At 40.4% G+C, this 17,469-nt stretch overlaps 1 protein-coding gene across 1 annotated transcript in view; it reads left to right on the top strand.

Moving 5' to 3' along the window:
• Nucleotides 1-17,469, top strand: part of vwa8 (von Willebrand factor A domain containing 8) — a 284,869-nt gene that overhangs the window by 91,236 nt on the left and 176,164 nt on the right. The window contains exons 16-20 of the mRNA XM_062533722.1: nucleotides 6,391-6,468; nucleotides 6,711-6,826; nucleotides 16,560-16,657; nucleotides 16,735-16,841; nucleotides 17,242-17,313. Of these exons, the coding sequence (XP_062389706.1) occupies nucleotides 6,391-6,468; nucleotides 6,711-6,826; nucleotides 16,560-16,657; nucleotides 16,735-16,841; nucleotides 17,242-17,313 (471 nt within the window). The remainder of the gene's footprint in view (nucleotides 1-6,390; nucleotides 6,469-6,710; nucleotides 6,827-16,559; nucleotides 16,658-16,734; nucleotides 16,842-17,241; nucleotides 17,314-17,469) is intronic.

Here is a 17,469-nt window from a genome sequence, read left to right as displayed (position 1 = left end):
GAAATGTTCGTATTGCTGAAATAACTTTTAATGACCCGCCGTGTCCATTGCGCACTACAGATATTTTTAGGCTATTGTTTTATTTTAGTGTTTTTTGTCCACTGCCCATGGCAAACATAGTTTAAACGTTCGCCATTACTTATAGGCCTATTTATTTTCAGCTTTCACAATCAGCTACAGATGGTACGGGTTGAGAATGCTCCTTTCTTTCCCGCACATCGGGAATCCCGAAGCATCGGGACTTTGCAACCGCAAGGGGGCAACATAAGACCGCCCTAATAAAATGAAGGTTCGGCTCATACCGGAAAACACGGAAAAACCCGAAGACACCGCGCTGGTGACAAGCGGAGAAAAGAGACATCACGCTCGGCATGTCAGATTGCAGTTTCAGAGTTTTCGAATGTTTTACAGCCTACCTCACAGCTGGCTCTCTCACTCGACGTAGCCTATAACTCAGTCAGTCCAGCAGAGATGCCAGAGCAACGTTTTGGTCAATGGAGAGGAAGAGAAATGCTCCGCATATCCGTCTCATTTAATCCGTCTCATTTAATCATTAAAATGAAGGTGATGACTGGCGAAATTATAATCAAACGACGTTTCAATAAACCATTGTTGAAATTAATGAAAATGGTTTTAGAAGCCTTCAATTCAACCTGAAAGACTCGATAGGCAACCTTAGATTAATTCATTAATTCATTACGGTTACAAGACCGCATTTCCGTGAATAGGCTATTATTGTCAAGGCGAAGACGAAAGAGATGGACAAGATGGACATTTAGGCTACATTTATGCTAGGAATACTTAGAAATGTGTAGGCCTATAGGCTATTTTAAAACGGAGGCATGTTCATTTTAACCGGCGACGCTGGGTAGCTTACCCAGCACTTGTTATCACAGATTTTGTCCCCAACACTTTTGACAACTGAAAATAAAATGTATTTAACAGAAATATCTTTAATAGGCCTACATGCCTATCATGTCACTTTACTTATAACCGTAGGCTACATGCATGGAGAAGATCGTGCATTTTGTAACATTGTAACAATGGATGGTCAGATATGCGATAGGGCAGTGAGGGTGATTCATTGTAACCATCGACTAGTAGGCCTAGCTCCGCAAAAGAAGTTTCTAGCAACTTAGAACTATATGGATCTCGTAATGCATGTTCATGTTGATTCAGAGATAGACATAGACTACCGTGGGCTACTGTGCGTCAATATAACAGCATTTTATCATGTGGTGAATTAATGACTAACGTCAGTTTAACATGTCAGAACTTTTGATCGCGTTTCAAGTGCATGCCGCGAATAAATGAACTCGACTGACTGAATCCTTTATATTTCTTGGCTAAGTGCGAAGATTATGACACTCGAACTGAGGCGTAACTGGTTGAGGCATCTCAATCACACGTTAGCGACCAGGGTTCAAAACGTACTCTACGAACCTCTCCGGAACCCATTAAGACAAGAGGCATTATTTTATTAAAAAGTTTTGCGATTTTTTTATGATTGCGATGTCTGCTGAAAAGAAAAGTTAATATGTGAATTCGTGGTTCAGCGCACACACACACACACACACACACACACACACACACACACACACACACACACACACACACACACACACACACACACATTTTTACATTTACATAATAGGGCTCGGGCACACGCCTTGCATTCTAGGAATATCGCCGCCATTTGGTAGCGCACTGAACGTAATATCCATTCATTCAGATGCACTAGACAAGAAGCAGAAATATAGTAGCGATTTATTCTTTTCCTCTTGCGATCGTGGGTTGCACTGTTACACCCCACTACACAGCAACATACGACCAAGAAGGCAAAAACTAAGTAACAGGAACACACTAAAAGGCGGGAGTAAATCCATAGTAATCCATAGTAAACTAAGGAGTGAAGCTGCCAATGTGGCTGTGCCCGCAAAGTTTTGATGTCATGATCCCGAGCCCTAGTGTCAGGAAGTGTCTGTCGAGAGAGAGGGGGAGGGAGGCAATCGTCCTCAATGCCGCATATAGGTAGGCTATAATGTCTAGTGAACTGGTTAGACAAGTGTGGGGGAGGGGGAATGATCGCACAAGACAATTGCTCTTCATGAAATGGGTAGTCTCACAGACGTTTGTCGATGTTTAAACGTAGCCTACTACATCACTTGCGAAATCGGACGTGGCACATAGCCTAATTATTACGCTACTGGATTTAATATAGCAAGTCCATAGACTTTGTTCATCCTATATTAGCCTATATTAAAATGTAATGTGCTGCGGGGAAACATTGGGGAAGTCAGTTTAAGTTGTCCTGTAACAATTTGCCTCTTATTATAATCAAGAGTATACAGCCATTACGCACATAATAGCCTAGGTTACGGGCGGATGCGAGCAACCCCATGCAAAAGAAGGCCTTAAGTTAACGGACTGAAGGCCTGTTTACATGTCAAACATGCATTAAATCTAAGAAACGAAAAACACAAATATCATGTATTGTGTCGTAAACAGTTAATGACTTCGTGGCCACTATGCGCAACTGCATCGCGCAGTGAGCTGAAGGATAGGAGGACCGACACTTATTTACACAAAGCTTTGTAAAGCACTAACAACCACCCCTCAAAGTTCATTGTCCATAAGTCCAAACAATAAGTATAAAAATCCGACAATCCAAAACGATAACGAGATCTCCCAGAAACGAAAAACAAGTTTGTTGAGTAGCCTAGTCCTTCCAACAATCTCAGCTTTTGCGTTTGTTAGATAAAAGGCATCCTGTCCTGCTGTATTCCAATGAGAAAAAAATCATCCACAAGGTAGGCTAAGGGCCACGGTAATGCAGCATGCAGGAATCTATATACGCACAAAACGAATGAATGGGTTATATCGGCCAAAACGAATGAATGGGTTGGGAGAGTCGTCTGGCTGTGTCAGCAGACTGCAGTCGGTCTCGAGGGGTTAAATAGCGCACATACTTGAATTTAAATCTGAAGAAGACCACACGGTCGAAACGTCATTCCTTTGTGATAAAGAAAATAAAATCAAATCAAAAAAGAAGGATTTCAAGTGTGCAAACCTTTTTCCATTTTTTTATGATTTAGCCTACTCTTGTTCTGCACCTTGACCGGGGATGTGCACAAACTTTTTTACTACACTTGAATTTTAAAATAACTCTTCTCTGGCCTATATCCTATAGCCATACTTTAATAATCAGATGTTATGCTCATTTTTGTAGGCTACACCTCACCGGCAAGCACGCACGCAAATGCTGCTTTTGCACATCTACAATATTGGCCAGGCTATATAGAATAGGCTTTTAGGACTGTATTTTGCCTTCGTGCAACTTTAGTTGTGCTCAATCTAAATTATTGTCAGTAAGGATAGGTCATATTACCAAATGGCGAACCTCGAAAATTATTTAGGATATAGAGCCGTGTCCATTACGCATGCAGTTATTTTTTAGGCTATTGTTTTATTTGAGTGTTTTTGTCTACCATGGCAAACATAGTTGAAACGTTCGCTCTAAACTTATGTATTTCCAATCGGCTTTCACAATCAGCTACAGCTGCGCGGCGCGGCGCAGATGATCTCCATGAAAACTTGCAATGTCTTTACAGAACTGCTTTCACTTCCCCGAGTCGCGAACGCAACATGCACAACAACCGATATTTAGCAAACACATGTATTTCCAGCTCTCAAAACCGATGAGGTCCAGATCTCAGTGGCCTCATAGCTGCCTACAGCCATGCATAGTAAGCCTAATGATAGCCTAATAGTTATGACATTAATAGCCTATTAATGACCTCATGTCTTAATGGCACGTTGTTTGAAAAAAAAAAAGTTAAATAGGCCTACGCCTACCGCCGAGTGGGGATATGTCGGAATGAACAGCGGATACCAGCTGGGTTGTAAAACATTCGAAAACTCTGCAACTGCAATCTGACATGCCGAGCGTCTGTTCAATACGGAAGAAGACTTTAACGTATTACTTAGCCGAAACGTGAAGAAAAAATACGAGGACTGACCATCTCGTTTCTCCGCGTTTCCCCCAATAACAAATTTGCCAAACACAATTCGGGAGAAGCAGCGGACAGGAGCGCCACCACAAGCAAGCACTTCTAGCCCAAATTAACATGGCAACGTTGCCTATGACTAAAGTGTCTAAGTAGGCTAGTCCTACTAATATTACATTTGATTGGTAGCATGTTTGTAGCGCGCCAGTTTACCCATCCCCTACATCAAAACAGCTTAGAATCAATCAACGAATCAGCTGTGTCGGCGTTAGGCTGTAGGCGATTTTCTATAACCATTTCAACTGTCAATTTCAACAATGGTTTATTGAAACGTCGTTTGATTAATTTCGCCAGTCATCACCTTCATTTTAATGATTAAATGAGATTAAGGAGTCGACTATTGACGGATATGCGGTCTTCATCATTAACTCATTGGCTGCCAGCCATTTTCAGTGCAGAGCGCTCCATACTGCCAGACGTTTTACAACATTTTGACCGTTTTTCCAAGATCCACCGAACGGTGAGATTTATGACTATGTAAACACCAAAGGTACCAAATGAATCGTTTTCCGTTCTTTAGTTATCGTCAGTTGAACATGGGTTGGTTTTGCTAAAAACACCTGTTTTTGACCAAAAAATGGAGAAAACGATCTTTTTGTGAAAATCAACTTTTTAACGTTAGCGTTTCAGTAGTATGTCAACCATGATTGCACTGTTATCTCGTCAGTCTCGTCAAGGTTGCTAGGGACTCTGATGGTCGCTATAGACTTTGAACAGGACGGTAGACTTAGCAAGCTAGCACTAGCAAAGTTGTTGTTAGTCTATATAGCAATATTCAATGTAAATGCATCATACCGTTCACATTTTTCCATCCTTGATGTAAGAAGTAAGCATATTTATTCGCTGGACCACGTGCAAACTAGATCCACTGTGGTCGATCTTCAGTTTGTTAGCTTGCATCTTGCATGTTGCATCTCTGCATGTTGGCTCTACAGGCAGATACTAATCATCCAAATGGCACTGCTGCCATCTAGCGGCTCGGATCGCTAGTACAGTCTGTTTACAAGCCTGAAACCATGCCAGATCGTTCCCAAGCCCACCCAGGAGCCCTCCCCATTGAAAAACGCAATTGACGTCTATAGACGTCAATGGAAGTCAAGGTATGTGTCTGAATTGACGTGTAAAGACGTCAATGGCAGTGAATGAGTTAAATGCAGCTGAAATGCGGGATGAAACTTTCTGCCACCTGGTGGTTGTTTGGGTACATTGCCTTAGCCTCGAAAAAAATCGGCTTGACAGCCTGCGGGATCTCTTCGGGAGTCCCGCGGGAGAAGGTGCATTCTCAACCAGTACCCACTGTAGGTACAGCTGCGCTGATGGTTACCATGAAAACTTGCCATGTCTATACAGAACTGCTTTCACTTCCCCGAGTCGTGCACGCAACAGACACATAACCATATCAAGAAGTCTTCACAATGACATTTTAAATGTGAATCTTTATTATTTTACACAATTGGATATAGTTATGACATTAATAGCCTATTAATGACCTCATGTCGGAATGGCACGTTTGAAAAAAAAGTTAAATACCGCCACTGCGACCATGAAAAAAATAAATGTCGGAGTGGTGGGACTTTTTCCCATAAAGATACATTCCTCCACTACGACAATTGGACGTCAATGTCGGAGTGCTGGTATGTCGGAATGAACGGCGGATACCCTCTGTTTTATCAACCGCTCTGGTCTGCAGCTCTCACTCCCAGATTGACACGAAATCAATCAATCAATTTTAGTTGCAGCAGTGTCCAGTCTATATCAACACCCCTTACATCTCCGCCCCTATTCAACCCCCTCCTTCCAAATTTCAGAACGTCCCGCCCATTTTGAAAGTATTTTTCAGAAATGTGAAATGGGTGGAGTTATGGGATGCAGATACACTTTAAGTTTCTCTTGGCAACTATCATTTCAGTGGCTCCTCAGTGTCAGTTAACTTGACCCTTATGATTACCTAACGACATGATTCGTCAAGGTTTGCACTCCTATTTCCACTTTTTCACAAAACCTCTCATCAATTCATATGCATGTCAAAGTAATGGAAGCTCTCATTCAGTTGTCACTCTTCATACATACCACACTATTTCTTGGGACATTGTGATGAAATTGTCCCTGAAGCAGTGTTGGTAAATATCTGTCTTTCCTGACTTAATGCATATTTTTGTTATTGTAGCAAGATGCAGATTGGACATTTTTTTAAATCATGAAGTATAGAATAGATAGTATCTGGTCTTATAGGTACTGGTTGTGAAACAAAAAAAATAACAGCCTGAATATACAATTTCGCATGTCTGATAGCTACGGCATGGTTGTTGGTTGTATTTCGCAGGTCCCAAATGTCCCTAGCACAGCTGTGGACCAGTTGCTTCAACTCAGCCACAGACTCAAGCAATCAAATGACCCCACAGTAAGTATTGTGTGCTGTACAGGATTACCTCATTTCAGTCAGTAGACGTCCAGTGATGCCAATAGAAATCTTTATACATGGCTGTTAATTTTTGTTATGCACAGATTATGCTTTCCTGTCTACAAAATCAGAATGTATGTGTGGTTTATATTTGTCTGTTCATGCGCTTGCTTGGGTGTTATTTTGTTGTTTTGTTCACTTATATGTAGGTGTGAATGTTTTTTTTATCATTATTCATTCAGTCCCAGTCTTTGGCCTCGTCACTCTCCACCAGACAACTGCTTAGGATATGTCGACGTATCTCGCAATATCCAGAAGAGAGTATTGCACATGCTGTGAACAAGGCGTGCCTATCCAGGTAAATCAAAAAGCACCTCACATGATAGATGGACAAATGCAGGACACAGGATTGAGGAGTGTTGTAAAATATACACGCTTAAGCTGTAGGGGAAGCTCTGCAGAGATACCTGTAGTCTCGTGACTGATTCGTGACTGGTTCACGTAATCGCTATGTCTATGCGTGCACTAGTCATGAATCAGTCACGTGACTAAATTCAAGATGGCTGCGACCGGTAAACTTTCGAAAGTGACTGCCTGAATAAACAGTCATGTAAGTAAACAACCAGTGCTTTTTCAAAGTTCTCGATGTCTCGTTTTAAATGTCAGGGCCCTCAGAAGTCTACCAATAAAGTGTGGAGCTACTTTGAGCCTCATAAATTGTGTAAAACAGTGATTTATTTGCATGGATAAGCCGATGCCCGAGCCACTAACGTTGAAAACCTGGTTTACTATTGCTGAGCTACCGCCGGGTTTCGGAGAACAGCTGACAGGTCGAGATCAGCTCTGAGACAATCGCTCACACTCGGTATCATATTTCAACACACTTTAAGTCAATATCACACCGGAATTCTCCTTTAACAGTGCAGTTTGCACTTTCGAGCCTACGTACTTCACTTTATGTGTCGCTTTTCCTTACACGCCTCTGTAGTTTTGTGTGTTTAAAACTAGAGGGCGATTGGGTTTATTGATAGGACGGGTATGCGCACATCTCCAGTAGGGAGAAGCTTCTGTCGCAGATGGGGGGGTGGGGTTTTTTGTAACTGTACTGGTGTATCCTTGGTGTTGTTTCATATGTGGGAGGTTATCTTTGGATGTTTTTGTGTGGGAGGGGGGGCGTGGTTATTGTTTTTATTTTTCCTTTCATTTCTGTGATGTGTTATTCTGTATGGTTTCCCTCTGTTCCACAGTCAGATGCTTATGTTTGCCACAGTCACATCTTATCACTTATTACTTTAGGCTACAAGGTAGACACTCTATGATTGAAGTCATGCTGCAACTTATGCCCTTATGGCGCAAGGAAGTAATGTAAAATGTATTAGTTTTAACTGCAAGGGTCTTAATAATCCTTCAAAACGTAGCAAGGTACTTCACAATCTCCGACACTTAGATGCCCACATTGTCTACTTACAAGAGACACATCTCAAAGATAGGGACCAGGCAAGGCTGAGGTGTGGATGGGTGGGGCAAGTTTATCATTCTTCATTCCTGGGCAAATCAAGGGGGGCAGCTATCCTACTTCATAAATCTGTCCCATTTGTACACTCAAAGGTGATTTCTGACTCAAATGGCAGATTCATTATTGTTACTGGTCAAATGTATAATACTAATATAGTTTTGGCCAATGTTTATGCACCTAATTGGGATGATGACTGCTTTTTCAAACGTCTGTTTTCAAAACTTCCTGATCTTTCAACACATCATTTAATTCTTGGAGGAGACTTTAACACCTGGCTCAACCCGCAGCTAGACCGCTCTTCCACTAATAGATGTTCACCATCAAAATCCTCCAAAGTAATTCAATCCTTTATGAACGAATTTTCTGTTTCTGATGTTTGGCGTTAATCCCTCTAGAAGGGAGTATTCTTTCTTTTCTAGTGTCCACCACACTTTTACGTGTATTGATTATTTCCTAGTTGATAACAACCTTCTTCCATCAGTGTCGTCCTGTAAATATGAGGCAATCGTTCTTTCTGACCACTCTCCTGTGTCCATGGCAGTTTATTTTAAATGCTGTGTTGGATCACGTATTCCATGGAGACTCAATACAAGCCTCCTCTCTGATCAGGATTTTGTTCATTTTATTGTTTGTCAAATAGACCTGTTTGTTAGCCTAAACAAAACTCCTGATGTTTCAGCTTCTGTTGTATGGGAAAGCCTGAAAGCTTACATCAGGGGGAAAATAATATCTTATGCAGCATATCAGAGAAAAGTTAGGGCTGACCAACTCTCTAGGCTAACTCAGCGTATATGGTCCGTGTATGCTTCGTTCATTTGATATTCAATTAAGAACCAAAAATCAACAAATCAAAAAAATGACTTGATATTTCATTATTTGTTTATGAATGTGATACGAAGAACAAAATAACGCTTTGTTTTTCAGACTTTTGATTTCGTGGTCAGATCAAAAGTAGAACATTTAAAAAACGGACTCAGGGCTAACTGATTTTGATATTTCTTTTTTTCCGATTGCTGTGACCTGGAAGTCAATTCAAAGTCACTTTCTTGGTCTTCAGTGCTCAGTGTTGACTTAGGCTATTTGTTGCTAGCTTTAGCGACTTTTGGCAATTTTAGCGACAGAAAATATTGTCTGGCAAACCAGAAACTGCGCGACTTTGCGCAACTCAGTTTCATTGTTGAATCGTCAGAAAATCATCTCCCTTCTCGTGCCTGTTTTCTTGAACATTGCATTCGCCCAAATCGTTGCTCCATGATTATAGAAGTAGCCTAATGATTAGTCTGTAGTAGCCTATACTATCAGGCCATGTTATTGCATGGAAGTTGGCTACAGAGGGTTGACACACTGAGGACGGCTTGACGCCGAAACGCGTCTGTTTTTTAGGCATGGTGCTGCCTACAATAAAGAATAAAAAGACAACGAACTAGTGAGGGCGGTTCTTTTGCACATTGGAATTCCCTAGAAGTGGCCACATATAGGGCACTAGCTACAGCGGACTTAAACTGCCACCTCGTGGCGATAAGTTGTAATACAATTCAATGTGCGTGAATTAAGTGGCCACTTCTAGGGAATTCCAATGTGCAAAACAACCGCACTCACTAGTTCGTTGTCTTTTTATTCTTTATTGTAGCACCATGCCTAAAAAACAGACGCGTTTCGGCGTCAAGCTGTCCTCAGTGTGTCAACCCACTGTAGCCAACTTCCATGCAATAACATGGCCTGATAGTATAGGCTACTACACACTAACTTCGATATCGAAGGCTTTGATGCATCAGTAAAAGATTTGTATGTCTGCTTTTCCCCAACTACTGGTTTCTTTGCGCATGCTCGCGTTGCTCACAACAGCTGCAGGAGTTTTCTGTGCCATCACTAGCCTACACTACAACCACTCGGACAAAGACATGTGAAATATAGGCTGCTATTTTAGCAAAACGTGGACCACAGCTTCATTCACAAGCAGAGCAAACAATTCAAATTAGAAAAACCTAGATTGTCAGCTGAGGGGACGTTTAAATAGCCTATAGCCTAACCATAGTCTTTAGGTTAAATTGTGTATAGCCTATGGTAAAGTTAGCCTATATTCGGACTGGTCTGACAGACGCAGCAGCTGGAAGACAATAAATAATTTCCGGGGTCACAATCGGAAAAAAAATAAATATCAAAATCAATTTTGTCCCTAAGTCATTTTTTCAAATGTTCTACTTTTGATCTGACCACGAAATCGAAAGTCTGAAAAACAACGCGTTAATTGCTTCTTCGTATCACATTCATAAACACATAATGAAATAACAAGTCATTTTTGTATTTTTTGATTTCTGATTCTCAATTGAATATCAAATGAACGAAGCATACACGGACCGTATATCTCAGCTTGATGTCATATATGCCACCAATCCATCCCCAGATGTGTATAAGGAATGTTTGTCTGTACAAGCTGAATTTGATATCCTTATGACACAACGCTCCGCTGAACTCCTACTTAGAACCAGATCAACTTATTTTGAACATGGTGATAAAGCTAGTAAATTACTTGCACACCAACTGCGCCAAGCAGCGTCTTCCCATCAAATTCCTCAGATACAAACAGACCTGGGCAAGACTTCTGACCCAATAGAGATTAATAATGCTTTCAAAGACTTCTACATGTCACTTTATGCAACCGAACAGACTTCCGCCTCACTTAATTTCAATGATTTTCTTTTTAATGGTTTGGATATCCCTTCTATTGGAGAACTTGCTGCAGATAAATTAGATCAGCCTATCACAGCAGAGGAGCTCAATTCAGCGGCCCTGACATTGCAAAGTGGTAAATGCCCAGGACCGGACGGGTATCCCACTGAGTTCTACAAGGTGTTTTGGCCCCAGCTCTTCCCTTTGCTATTAGAAATGTATAATGAATCATTTGAAAATGGCCGTCTTCCTCCGACTCTCAATCAGGCATCCATTTCTCTCATTCTGAAAAAAGACAAGGACCCCTTAGCCTGTGCCTCTTTTCGCCCTATAAGTTTACTAAATGTTGATTTTAAAATACTGTCTAAACTTTTGGCTCTCCGTTTAGACTCTATTCTTCCAAGTATCATCTCACCAGACCAAACCGGTTTTATATGCAATAGACACTCTTTCTCTAACCTTAGACAGGTATTTAATACCATTTACAATTCCTCTATCTCTCCTACGGAAGAAGCGTTGGTATCCATGGATGCTGAAAAAGCGTTTGATAGAGTGGAGTGGAACTATCTGTTCTACACTCTGGGAAAATTTGGGTTTGGGAAGAAATATATATCCTGGGTTAAACTGCTTTACTCTTCTCCATTGGCCTCAGTTAGAACCAATAACATTCAATCTGAGTACTTCCCACTCCATCGCTCTACAAGACAAGGGTGTCCTCTAAGTCCTCTTCTATTCGCAATTGCCATTGAACCTCTTGCTGTGGCACTTCGTTGTAACCCTGGGGCCGGTTGCACAAAGCACCTTAAGTTTTGTTCCTTAAGTATCAACCTTAAGGCTTAAATAATCAAGGCAACTTGCAAACGTACCATAGGCGCAGTGATAACCTACGCAGCATCTGAAAATAGTCCCCATAGACAACAAGCAGTAGTAGTGCCAGTAGTTTGCAAGTTGCCTTGATTATTACGCCAGATGAGAGTGTAGTTCCATGTCAAATCAGCCTAGAAAAACGCCAGGTTTCATTTTCAGTTGGTCTTATTGCACTTTCTAACTTGAGAGGAGACACGTTTTAAATGGGAAAATCAACAGAAATCGTAGTCACTTTTAAACATGAAGCTAGCAGGCGAGAAGCTAATGGTCTAATCCGATTCAATGATCTATGCTAGGCTGAAGCTAAATGTTGTATCGCCAGACTCACAGAATGGCTGGATGAATGGGAACAAGGTAAATATCGATTGTTTTGCTCGAGGGGAGGTGGACAATGAGCGTATTTCCAAAAATGGCGGAATATCCCTTTAAGCTGTGTGCATTTGTCTATGGGATAGCGAGTAACACATTACAAGTCTGAGTGTAACTAGTGTAACTAACTTTGACCAGTTTGACAGGTGACGGCCAAACACGGCGCACCTTAGAGCAGTGACATTCACGAAGTTATCGATGTATCTATCTACCGTTAGCAATAAATAACGTAGCCTACGTTCAGCCAAGTGTCTCTGGTTCAGCACACTTGTTGTAACTAGCTTGCTAGTAAGTTATGCTATTAGCCAGCAATCCACCAAACACAATAGCCTAATGATCTTATTCTTACCGTAATAATTTTCGGTGACATTTATCCATTCATCAAGTAAATCCTGATGTAGACATGAACTGAACAATACTAGCTAGCTAGTTATTATCCTGCGCTGTGTGTGCGTTATGATTTTTGCTGTCATCTGCACCAAAACAAACATTTTTTTGTTACGTGTTGTTGACTGGGGCACCGAACCAAAGCCCATCGTAAGCTTCAGTTAGGGCGAATTGAGTAGCCTATGTTACCATCGCTAGGCCTAAATAAACTAGGCTACATAACAAATCTGGTCGGCCTATTTGACAGAAGAGTAATGATATTAGCTAAAGTTTTATTTTCAGTTGCCAAAAGTGGTTAATTAACCTAACTTATCAGCATTAACTCAGATAATAATATGCTTAAGGTAGGGTCAGAGGTCCCTTAGGTTTTTCCCCTTACTTAGGCTCTTAAGGTCGTAGGGATTTCTTATAAGATAAGTAGAAAACCTTAAATACTTAAGGGAAAATGTTAAGGAAAATACTTAAGGGTGTTTGTGCAACCAATCTTATCTTAAGGGGGCCTTAAGTCAGATTTTAAGGGAAAACCTTAACTTAAGGTGCTTTGTGCAACCAGCCCCTGATATCTTTGGCATACATAGAAACGGTATTGAATTTAGGGTTTCTCTGTATGCCGATGATCTTCTACTCTTTCTTTCCAACCTCTCTGTTTCTATTCTTGCTGCCTTGGTCTGTCTTCAGTCCTTTGGTCAAATATCTGGCTATAAATTAAATCTTACCAAGAGCGAGATATTCCCTATCAATACAGCGGCTCAGACATTCCCTTTACACAACCTGCCTTTCAAAGTAGCCCATCAAAGCTTTAAATATCTTGGGATTCACGTCACTCACAAATTCAAAGACCTTTTCAAGACCTCCTTTGCTATCTAAAACTCAAGAGGACTTTGAACGTTTGTCTCTTCTCAACTTGTCATTAGCTGGTCGTGTCAATTCTGTGAAGATGACTACTCTCCCACGTTTCTTATATCTGTTTCAGTCTGTCCCCATTTTCCTCCCTCTGTCTTTTTTCCGTAAACTGGATAGTCTGATTTCAGAATTCTTTTGGAATAAAAAGGTCCCTAGATTACGTAAACAATATTTACAGAGATCTAAACCACTTGGGGGGTTGGCTCTTCCCAATATGACATCCTATTACTGGGCCGCTAATATTCGAATTCTAAAATTCTGGCTCCAATATAAATCTTTGGATCCCGCGCCCACTTGGGTAACTATGGAGGCACTTTCTACTAAACCAGTTTCTTTGGAGGCTGTAGTCCATTCTTCTTCTTTACCCTCCACTTCTCCATACAGTAAGAATGTGCTTGTGAGAATTTGGGCTCAATTCAAACTCCCTTTTGGTTTACAATCTTTCTCCATTCAAGCTCCAATAGCCAATAATCATACTTTCCGTCCATCTCTTGTAGATATTGCTTTTTCAATTTGGTCTGATCAAGGCTTAGTATCATTTCAGGATTTATATATTAACAACACCTTTGCATCCTTCCAACAGCTTTCTGAACAGTTTTCACTCCCTAAACATAATTTTTTTAGATACCTACAAGTTCGTAGTTTTGCCCGCACAACCTTCTCAAACTTCCCCAATTTGCCCAACGAGCCACCTCTTGATAGGTTTTTCAAACCTAGTTATTCATTGAAAGGGTTAATTTCAGATATCTATAATCAAATTCTCTCTCTTCGTTCAGATCCACTTGACTTGATAAGGGCCTTGTGGCAAGACGATTTGGGGGAGGAGTTATCTGATGATGTGTGGGAGGAAATTCTTAGTCGTGTGCATAAATCTTCAATATGTGCGCGCCATGGCCTTATTCAGTGCAAAATACTGCATCGCACGTATTACACTAAAGAGAGGCTGGCTAAGATCTATAAAGATGTATCTCCTGAGTGTGATCGATGTAAGCAAACCCCAGCCAATCTAATCCATATGTTATGGCTCTGCCCCTCTCTGTGAAATTACTGGACGGACATTTTTAAAACTATTTCAGACATACTTGAAGTGAGGATTGAGCCGAATGCTCTCATTGCATTGTTTGGTGTCTCCTCCTTTGTACCTTCCCTATCACAATCTAAAAGAGATGTTATTGCCTTTGTCACCTTATTAGCAAGAAGACTCATTTTGACTAAGTGGAAGTTAAGAACCCCCCCTTGTCATGCACGCTGGTTGGCGGATGTTCTTTATTTCCTTCAACTGGAAAAAATTAGACTTTCTACAAAGAGTTCTCCTCGGAAGTTTTGGAAAGTTTGGGGCCCATTTTTTCAATATTTTGAGAGTACTAGTTTTTCATATATTCCTGACTAGACTGGCCTAAACCTGGTTACATGTGGTATTTTGTTTGCTATTGGGGTGTCTACCAATTGTATTGTATTGTATTGAAATGTTTTGCTGAATTTGGATAATGTATGTGTCTGTTTTTGTATTTAATCCTCATTACTGACTGTGGAGGGTTGTTGTGTTTTTTGTTTTGTTTTTATTTGATTTGATTTGATTTGTTGTTTGTCTTATTTTGTATCTGTAAAGAAAAGCAAAATAAACAAACTTGGGGGAAAAAAAACAAAAAAAGACAAAACAATGAGTGTAGTAAGTGCATCAATGAATCAATTTTCTGTAGTAGTGCTATGCTCTGAATGGTGCAATGACACGCCCACTCCGGTTCGCACAGGTTCGCAGGAAAAACTACTATTTTTTGGTTTGACTTCCGAACCAAGTTGCCACATTCTGAACTGGCTTTTGTTTGGTGGAAACGCGACGAACGGTTCAAATGTTGGTTCGCGAACGGGAACAGAGCCGGTTCTCTGTCAGTGGAAAAGGCCTAATTAAAGCCTAACTAAACTAAGATAGTCTAGATTTCACATATACAAAATGGTTTTAAACTACTGGATTTACTGTTCATATATCGTAGATAACTGTGATTATCCTGCAAAACAACTGCCTCTTAAACACTCTTTAACTGACTACGGAAAAGTATTATACTTACCATGGAATCTGTCTTTCTTCAACTAAGTCGTGAGTGTAAGCTTCACAGTGTATATATGTATATCACCGCTGTCAACGTAGTGCATAGCGAATGCAACTTTACTCCATCTAGTAATAATTTGGTAAAGAAACTCAGCTTCGCGTCGTGCCTAAAAACGCCCCTCAGCTGTTTGATTATACAGTATAACCCACGGCCTCTCAGGGCTTGTTATGGCTTAAATAGAGATAGAGGGTAACACTTTACTTGACGGGTTCATTCATAACACGTTCATAACAGCTGTGATGAACTGCACATGAAGCATTCATGACGGATTCATGAAACATGACTCAACATTCATACCAACACTTTCATGAATGTGGAAGACAAAACGATGAAAACTTGTCAAAATAAAAGTCCAACAATCTAGTAATCCATATACAGGGTATTATGAATCCTCTCCAGCGTTTGTAAACATCTCATGAATATTTTATGAAGTCTACTTCAAATTTCACTTTACTATACGAGTTGTGAAGTATTCATCATACTGAGAAGTGAACTACTGACCATCTGTGGACCTCTGAATGGTTGGACTTTCCTGTTTTTATATATCTATACAGTCATTGGTGTAGACAATTATGCATTCTTCTGAGGTAACTATCATAAAATAAACAAACAGACAAACAAAAAACTAAATTCTTCTGGACTTCCTCGTTGACTAAGATGTGACATGATCAGGTTGGCTAAAACAAAAAAGACAGCAATGCTGCTTTGCGATAGTTGGACTTTTATTTTGACAAGTTTTTGACGTTTTGTCTTCCACATTCATGAAAGGGTTGGTATGAATGTTGAGTCATGTTTCATGAAACAGTCATTAATGCTTCATGTGCAGTTCATGACAGCTGTTATGAATGTGTTATGAACGAACCCGTCAAGTAAAGTGTTACCAGATAGGGAGACAAACTTCATGCAATGACTTCTTTTGCATAACATATTTTTATTATACAGCACTTCAGAGTGCTACAAAAAAATTCCATTCACATGAATGGGCCTTTCTAACATTCAGAGGTCTGTTAAATCCTTATAATGACTAAAGTATGTGATGACCACTGTCAGTGGCAACGGATTTTGTGCTTCTGACTCATGTCTTTCATGTCATTCTGTGAGGAGTTGGTTCACTTATTATAAATGAATTTCCACACTATTTACAGTATACATAAAATGCAAGCATACATTTAGACCCAAATGACTATACCTAACCATCCAGATTGATTATTAGAGCATCTCTATATTGGCAAAAGTATCAGTTTTTGATATACTCTTTTAACATTCCACAGATTTTTGCCCAGCTTGGCTCGTTCTACCCTGCAGAAGACCCTTGCTGATTGTTCCATACAGGAGTTGGCACAGTCTACCACTCATCAGAATTACACATGTGGGTGACCTCAGTCAGTTATCAGCTGTTCTTCTCTGAGACAGTGTGTTTACTTCTGTATTCCGCTTTTGATACAGGTGCAGTTACAGATGGCATTCTGACTATAGGGCCAGTGTCAGTTCCTGTTTACAAACCAGATGAGAAGATGAAGGTTCCTGATGTGCTCTTCTATGAGAACATACAGGTACATTTGCATTACCAATTCAAGTCACGAATTCTTGCCTACAAGCAAAATCTAGTTAAAGAGACACAACTTTTTCTAAAATTTGAATGGTCAATAGTCTATAGTGATTAAAATGGTAAATGGATTGCATTTATATAGCGTCCCCCCCCCCCCCCCCCCCCCCAAGGTGGAAGAGGATATAAAAAGTTCTACCTTGTCCTATTTTATACAACCTACTTTTTTTTCTTTCCAGTTCTACATAGACTGCCTTCTGTATGTGGCCACACCACTTGTCCCACACATACTCTTGCTAATTGTATTTGTGTCAAATGTCTTCAGTATGTTTTTTTCAAGACTTCTGAGAATACAGAATTGGTAAGTGACTTTTTGACATCAAAATGTGATCTATTTCTTTCCAAAGCACATGATGGTAATGGAGGACATGCTGAAGGATTTCTTGCTAGGAGAACATCTGCTGTTGGTGGGAAACCAAGTTAGTGGATATTATTATATTATGCTTATTTTTCAGTCAAAACAGTCAAAATAGGTCTATGGGTTGGACAAAACATGTCCTTGAAGCTCAAAAATCCCCTAAGATTACACGTTATCTTCAGCTCCATTCTCACCAGTTTCAGTCCCTTTCAGAATA

This window comes from Sardina pilchardus, chromosome 4 (genome assembly GCF_963854185.1).
Source record: "Sardina pilchardus chromosome 4, fSarPil1.1, whole genome shotgun sequence".
Taxonomy (NCBI): Eukaryota; Metazoa; Chordata; class Actinopteri; order Clupeiformes; family Clupeidae; genus Sardina; species Sardina pilchardus.
Note: the sequence above shows the minus strand (reverse complement) of the source record. Positions and strands in the feature narration are given on the sequence as shown.